Source organism: Neodiprion pinetum, chromosome 3 (genome assembly GCF_021155775.2).
Source record: "Neodiprion pinetum isolate iyNeoPine1 chromosome 3, iyNeoPine1.2, whole genome shotgun sequence".
Classification (NCBI taxonomy): Eukaryota; Metazoa; Arthropoda; class Insecta; order Hymenoptera; family Diprionidae; genus Neodiprion; species Neodiprion pinetum.
Window position 1 is genome coordinate 11,040,645 of NC_060234.1, and position 8,006 is coordinate 11,048,650.

Here is an 8,006-nt window from a genome sequence, read left to right on the forward strand (position 1 = left end):
GTATTTGGCAGCAATTTTGCATGTCGTTTTCCTATCTTCCTCTTACCACGTCGAACCATTTCATCGAAATTTGCGATAGGTAGTTGATGGGGCTGATCTTGAAATCTCATGATGCTTCGTTAGCATGACAACGAAAACTGAGATGACGGTATATAAATTCCGCCTTTTATAGAAGTCGCGTTAGATGTTGCCCGACTATGAGGATGTGCACACGGAAGAAACGTGGTGGTGGTTTGTTAAATAAAATCATCAATCATCTCCCAGTTGAATTGCATGTGCCAGGGTATCAGTACTGCGGACCTGGAACGAAATTGGCCAAGAGGGTGGCTCGTGGAGATTTGGGGATCAATCCGCTGGATGCCGCGTGTAAAGACCACGACATTGCATACGCAAAGAATCGCGATATCGCAGCGAGAAATCTTGCCGACAAAGCGCTCGCTGAGAAGGCGTGGAATCGCGTTTTGGCCAAGGACGCCAGTGTGGGTGAAAAGGCTGTAGCCTGGGGAGTCACCAACACCATGAAAGCTAAATCTAAACTCGGAATGGGCTTAGCTGCAAAACGGTCGAAACTTGGAGTGGCTGCGAAGATGAAATCTGGAACTGGCGGGAAGAGTAAACAGCGTAAGAGAACTGTGAATCTCAAATCTATCATCACAGCAGCAAAGGTCGCCATGCGACCGGGTTATAAAGCTGTCGAGTCGGCGTTGGCGGGTGCTCGTGCGGCTGCGCGTGGGACTGGGAAGAATATTCGTATGCCTCGCGTTATACCTGTGCCTGATAAAATTGGCGGCATTCTGCCGTTCCTCATTCCAATTCTGGCCGGTCTAAGCGCTACTGGGGCTCTTGCGGGTGATGCTGCGGGTATAGCTGAAGCTGTCAATGAAGCTAGTGTCAACAAACATGAGTTGAACGAGGCCAAACGGCACAATGCAACAATGGAGGCGATTGCTTTGAGCAAGGGATTATACCTGTGACCCTACCGCAGCGGAATGGGCCTGTACTTACGTCCGGCAAAAAACTAGTAAAGCTACCACACCGAGCTCTCACCAACATTGATTTACGCAACTATGCTAAAAATATGAAAATTTCGCATTTTCGAGGTGTTTTCATGCGGAATGATCTGCCGAAATCAGGACCAACAATGCAAGAATCCGCAATTATTAATCTTGATGATAAAAACGGTCCGGGGACACATTGGGTTGCGTGCAACAAGAATGGTGACCATGTTGTGTATTTCGATAGTTTCGGTGATTTGAAACCGCCTAAGGACTTGATGAGGTATCTCGGTGTTGGTAGCGTTGAATACAATCATAAGAGGTATCAAGAATATGATACTGTGATTTGCGGCCACTTGTGTCTCAAATTTCTCAGCGAACAACTATAAAAAGTCAAGTGTTACATGAGCAAGCATTAATCATGCCGGAATCGTTGACGTTAACACTGTCAGGCACATCCTCCGTGCTGGAGGCTCAATATTTCCCCCCAATCGAGTTATCACTAGAGAAGAACTATGTTCTCGGACTCGTCGAGTTCCTGACATTCAATTCAATACCCAATATTCATGAGAGGTGTAATCAATTTTACCTGAAACGAACGGACAACAGCAGAGAGAGCATCGCGATACCCACGGGAAGCTATGAAATTGAGGATATTGAAAATTTTCTGCATAAGGAGCTACCCTCCGACATCACCCTCAGTCTGACAGCTAACAACAACGAGCTTAACAGTGAAGTCACATGCAATCATGTGGTGGACTTTAAGCCCAAAGATTTCATCGGCCGATTATTGGGATTTAAGGCGGTTGAGCTATCACGAAACGTTACTCATAAATCTGAATTACCCGTAGCCACACTGAAGGTTAATACTTTACGCGTTGAGTGTAGCATAACCACAGGGGCGTACATAAACGAGCATCGAGATCACACGATTCACGAATTTTTCCCAACCGTTCCATCGGGATATGAGATTGTCGAAGTGCCTACCAACGTCACTTACCTGCCAATCGCCGTACAGTCGATACATCATTTACAGCTGAGAACAGTCGATCAAGACGACGAGCTGGTTAATTTTCGCGGCGAAACGATAACTGTACGTTTACACGTGAAATCACTCGAATAATGGGAATCGTGTTTGAGACGAGAAACTTGGGCAAAAGTTATAAAAGTCAAACGTCATGGCCAAAAATCATCAGTCGCCCGACACCTCTGACAACGTTTACACCGCCTACGAGCCTGACACGTCTGAACGTTCGGTTTCTCCAGAGCCTGGGTCTTCGATTACGTGGAAATATTGGAAAATAAGAATTCGTGTTCGCTGCATCCTGTGTGTGTATTACCATAGAAGAAATAATAAGAATACAGAAATCTGTGGTATTCGACGAATCGATCGCGCACTCTGAGATTCATGCTCATCAGCCGTTTGCATCATCCACCTTCCACAACAACGATGAAATCCATATTGTTGTTCAACATCAAGACTTGCGTCTACTGCCCAGTAAAAGCTCTCTACACATTCATGGAAAAATCGCAAAGGATGATGGTGTGGCTGCGGTGACGGTTACGAAATTGATCAATATGGCCGTTTGTCATTTGTTTGAGGAAGTTCGCTACAAGTTGAACGGTGTAGAGATTGATCGGAATAAAAATGTTGGCATCACCTGCACTGTGAAGGGTTACGTATCCTTGACTCCAGGCCAGCAATATAGTCTGGAGAATACCGGGTGGTTGAGTGGGGATAAGGAACTAACCGATGCCGCTGGAAATTTCGATGTTGTTTTACCGTTAACTTATGTGCTATGCTTCGCCGAAGATTATCGTCGAGTCATCGTCAATGCTAAACATGAGTTAATTCTCACACGTTTCAACACTGATTTGAATGCCGTGATTCAGACCTCGGCAACGGAAAACTTTAAAATCACCCTGAATAAAATCGAGTGGTTGTTGCCCTACATCAAACTGGCAGATAAACCGAAAATCCAGTTACTCAACTACATCGCCAAGGGTCCGGCCATATCCATGAGTTTTTGTTCTTGGGAAACGTACGTGTATCCGATGCTCCCATCAACAACGCGGCATATATGGTCAGTTAAGACATCGACGCAGCTTGAGAAGCCGAGATATGTCGTTCTAGGATTTCAAACTGCAAGGAGAAACGAGCCGCTGAAAAATGCTGGCGTATTTAATCATTGTCGGATCAGAGATGTAAAACTCTTCCTCAACTCACAGTGCTATCCCTACGGAAATACGAATTTTGATGTATACAATAATCAATACGCCATTCTCTATGATATGTATGTTCGGTTTCAAATGACCTACTATAACAAAGAAGCTGAGCCTTTGCTATCGAGGCGTGAATTTATAAACCAAGCTCCCCTCATCGTCATCGATTGCTCCAAGCAGAACGAAACATTGAAAACTGGACCAGTGGACATTCGATTGGAATGTGACTGTAGCATTACGTTCCCACCACACACTTCTGCCTACTGCATGATCTTGCATGATCGCATTGTTGAATATAATCTGATCAGTAGTACTGTTAAAAAATTGGTATAAGTCAATTTTGGAATAATAATATGTTTAATTAATACGGATATTGAAAATAATATGTAAAATTTTACTCGTTAAAATTTAGAATAAGATAATTTAGAATAGAATGAGAAAACTGAATGTAATTGATGTTAAATAAAAAAATTGTTAAAAGCATTCAAAACGCCATTTTAAACCTTCCTTCAGCGGTGTGTGTTTTTTTTTTTTTCCTTGGGCGGGGGGAATCCTCTTTACGGATTCCAGGCATAGCTGTTTGGCCTGGATATGTGGCGACTCGACGCAGCGTCACACTAAATCTCGACGCTAACGCCCCTACCCACTAAACCCTAAACCCCTTCAACCCTAAACCCCTTCTTCCTTCTTTCCTCTAATCCCTCATGGAAACCGCCGTCAGGCATTACTTCGTGAAGGGAGGATCTAGCTACTGTTCTTCCTTCTGGTGGCTAAGGTGTCATTTTTCCTTCCTTCTAGTTTCTATCATTCGCTCTTTTTCTTTCAATGGAACGCAGCTCTGAAAGGACTTCTGTGGCAAAAGTGCTTGTAGCGTTCCAAGCAGTTTGACTCGACAACATTGCCTCTACTATTGTCTCTGGTTGGATTCTCCTGTTCAGGATCCTTTCTAACTCATTTTGCTGAGGATCAAATCGTGGACACACAAAGAAAACGTGCCCTGCGTCCTCAATAACCCCCGGACAAGACGGGCACTCCGGAGAATCGTCGTGCTTAAAGCGGTGCAGGTACTCTCGAAAGCACCCATGTCCTGACAACATCTGAGTTAGGTAATAGTTGACGTCGCCATGGTTTCGGCTCAGCCAAACATCGATCTTTGGTATGAGGCGGTGTGTCCATCTTCCTTTTGCTGCGGCGTCTCACTCAAGTTGCCATCGCGAGATGCTGTGCTGCCGTTCTTCTGTTCCAAGTTCTTCAGGGCTCAGTGCAGTTGACCTTTTTCGTTGGTAAAGGGCCCGTCTTTCCTCTGCTAGTACTCTAAGCGGTAGGGTTCCAACAATGACGCACACCGCTTCTTCTGATATTGTGCGGAAGGCGCTGGCAACTCTGAGAGCGCTCTGTCTATAAATTGGACCCGCTTTTCTCCATGATTCTTGCGTCTCTAATGTATCAGCCCAAATGGATATACCATATGTGAGCACGGATGTTACTACTGATGACAGCAGTAGTCTTCTGCTCTGCTTTGGTCCACCAACGTTAGGCATGAGTCGTGCTAGACTCGCTCTAACTACTGATGCTTTGGCAGTCACATGTTCGACTTGTTGCTTGAGATTGAGTCGAGCATCAAGTATCACTCCCAGGTACCGAATGTACGGTTGTGATGTGATCTCAAGTTCCCCAACTTGTAACTTGATGGTTTCCATCGCTTTCCTGCTGGTAATGAGCACTGCTTCGGTTTTATGCTTAGCTAGTTGCAAGTTCACCGTATCCATTCATAAGTTAATCCGTCTACATGTAATGTCGAAGGCCAGATTTATCTCTTCAAGATGCTTCGCGACAATCAGCACGGCAACATCATCTGCATACGCTACCAGTTTCACTTCTGCTAGCAATGCCATTTTCAGGAGACCATCGTACATGATATTCCATAGCAGAGGACCTAGAACTGAGCCCTGTGGTACACCACCAGTAATATCATACTCCTTAGGACCACTTTCTGTGTCATATTTGAGGACTCTGTTTGTGGAGTAGCTTGCTACCGTTCTACGCAAATACCCTGGAACTCGTTTCTCTTCAAGGGCGCGCATTACGCAGTCCCAGCTAGCAGAGTTGAAAGCATTTTTGACGTCTAATGCAGCCACCAAGCAATACTTTTTTGTGCCGCGATTCCATCTCTTTCCAGCAATCGCATCCTTAGCTGTGTTGACGACCAGGTTGATTGCATCTAGGGTTGACCGCCCTTTTCGGAAACCAAATTGGTTGTCTGCCAGGAGTGGATCAACTACTGTTTCTATTCTTTGGTGAATCATCCGCTCTAATATCTTACCCGCCGTGTCTAACATGCAGAGTGGACGGTAAGATGATGGTTCGTCAGGTGGCTTCTTTCCTTTCGGGAGCAGTACAAGTCTTTGCCGCTTCCACCTTTCAGGAAAGACTCCTTCCTTGAGACACACATTGTAGGTATCCATGAATAATGCCGGTACTGCTTTGATAGATGTTTTTAAAGCAATGTTTGGAATTCCATCCAATCCCGGCGCCTTGTTATTCCCTACACAATTGCATGCCTTCATCACCTTCTCCTCTGTGACAGGTGGGATGTCTTCAGGGTCAGGCTGCAGTAACGAATAGGTCAACTCACGTTGCTAAGGAAACAACGTACAGACGATTTTCTCTATTAGCTGTGGACACGTAGGTGACGGCATTGGTTGACATTTCAGGTGGGTCATGACCACCTTGTACGGTCTACCCCACAGATCTTTCTCTACCTCTTCGACGAGTTCCTTCCAACAGCGTCTTTTGCTATCCTTGATGGCTCTATTCAATTCTCGACGGGCCTTTTTGTACTTTGCCACCAGTCCTGCAGAGTTAGGTCGACGGTAGCCACGCTGAGATATTCTTCTTCTTTTAAAACACTCTTTACGAAGAGTGCTGATGTTATTGTTCCACCAGTGTACCGGAGATCGATGATTCATGCCACGTTTCCGGGGCATACAAGCGGCGCAGGCTTGGGTCACTCTCTTTATTAGTTCTTTTGCTTTCTCTTCAGCACTCCCTGTGGTAGTCGGGTTGCTATCTAAAGCTATTATTAAAGTAGCTGGGTCAAGCGCTTTGACTTTCCATCCAACTGCGTTAGTTTGTCTGGTTGCTCTTCGAGGGCTCTGGCCAGTTGATACTTTCCAAAGGACGGCGTAGTGGTCGCTGGCAGTGTAGGTGTTTATAACTACCCAAGAATAGCTTCCTCTCGTAAGACTGCTGCTGACGAACGTAAGATCCACTATAGAGCTTGCCTCTCCTTTTGAATATGTTGGTGTCTCACCAGTGTTAAGGAGGACAACATCTGGTGTGGCCATCGCTTCAAGTAGAGCCTTTCCTCGTGCATTAGTGAGCTTACTGCCCCAATCTACTGCCCAGGAATTGAAGTCACCTGCTATTGCTACGGGAAAGTGTCGCTTTGCATCTTCGGTTAGACAATCAAGAAAATCGATGAATTGTTCCAAAGAAAGACTCGGCGGGGTATAGCAGCCGTAGAAACGAAGTACATCTACCCATGCTGCTACAAATCCGGCTTCTCTGTTGTTGACTGCCTTCTGGAATGGTAATTTGTCACAGGACCAAATGACAGCGTTGTTGGTACTGTCCGATTCCCAGGGTTGGGTACTCAGATGTTCATATGGTTCTGCTATCAGTACTAAGTCAAACTCTAGTTCGCGCACGGTTTGTATGAGCAAGTCATGCGCAGCCTTGCAATGATCGAGGTTGAGCTGCAGTATCTTCATGCTCGTTTATTTATCATTTTCTCGAGCGCCTCTTTGAAAACCGGGCATCTGTATGTGCCAGCATGGTGGGCAGCGTCCTGCGCACCTTGATCGTCAGCACATAATACACATTTGGCTGGATTTTTGCACTCAGCAATCTTATGTCCTTCTCTTCCGCACCTTATGCAGTGCTTAGATCGGTCGATTTCACTTTTGCACTGAGATACAAAGTGCCCAAAGTGCCAGCATTTGAAGCATTGTATCGGCTTCTTTGTTGCTCTCATTCGGCAGTTGACCCAGCCAAACCTTATTTTGCCGTTTCTTTCCAGTAGCTGTTGTGCTGCAGCTGCTGGTAGTGTCACTGTGGTCGTTTGCGTACCTCTGTAGGCCTTACGGATCTTGATAGCCTCTAGTGGTATTTCGCCGGTTTCTCCGGTTTCCGTTTTCAGGGCAGTCTGAATGTGCTCCTTCGTCGTGTCATCATCAATGTCTCGGATTTCGATGATCTCCTGCGGTCCTTTGCAAATTACTTCGGCCTCTCTTTGAAGAATGTCCGTGATAGCCTTTTGCAAGGCTTGGCCTTTGTCAGTACTCTTCTTTGAGAGCGTAATCAGCATGTCCCCAGTTTTGGTTTTGTGGATCTTTCCCACGGTTGTGCGGACCTGTTCGTCAGGGACGGCCTGCTTTATACGACGCAATATTTCGGTGTACTTCTCCTTCTCGACCGGACGGATGATCAGAGCGTCAGGCCTGATCCACTTTCGAGGTTTCTTCCGCTTAGGTTCCGGCCGGGGCTCTTTCGGCGGTTGCTTTGGGAGCTGCTCTTTCCTTTGTCTTTTCTGTTCTTTTTTAGACTGAACTCGTTGCCAAGCTGGCGCTTTCATCTGTTCGTCGCTTGGCAGTGCTGCTCTTTGCAGAGGGCTTTCCTTCAGGTCCTTCTTTTATGTTGCTTGCCTGAATGTCGGGTCTGGAGAGGGTCTTTCTTTTCTCTTACCAGGCTTGCCGAAAGTTTCACGCCCGTCTTCAGCGACTGATT

The 8,006-nt window shown here is 46.0% G+C and overlaps 1 protein-coding gene across 1 annotated transcript; it reads left to right on the plus strand.

Annotated features, from left to right (window-relative positions):
- Positions 1–2,173: 2,173 nt before the first annotated feature.
- LOC138190586 (uncharacterized) lies at positions 2,174–3,551 on the plus strand. Its single transcript, XM_069134332.1, has 3 exons — positions 2,174–2,246; positions 2,476–3,254; positions 3,399–3,551. The coding sequence occupies exons 1-3, from the start codon at positions 2,174–2,176 to the stop codon at positions 3,549–3,551; spliced, it is 1,005 nt and encodes a 334-aa protein (XP_068990433.1).
- The last annotated feature ends 4,455 nt before the right edge of the window (positions 3,552–8,006 follow it).

Bases quoted from the DNA above. Each gene is read 5' to 3' on its own strand.
- LOC138190586 (XM_069134332.1), top strand. From the start codon at position 2,174: ATGGCCAAAAATCATCAGTCGCCCGACACCTCTGACAACGTTTACACC. The intron at 2,247-2,475 runs GTTCGGTTTCTC...TTCAACATCAAG, and splicing joins CGAGCCTGACACGTCTGAAC to ACTTGCGTCTACTGCCCAGT. The intron at 3,255-3,398 runs GTATACAATAAT...TGCTCCAAGCAG, and splicing joins ACGGAAATACGAATTTTGAT to AACGAAACATTGAAAACTGG.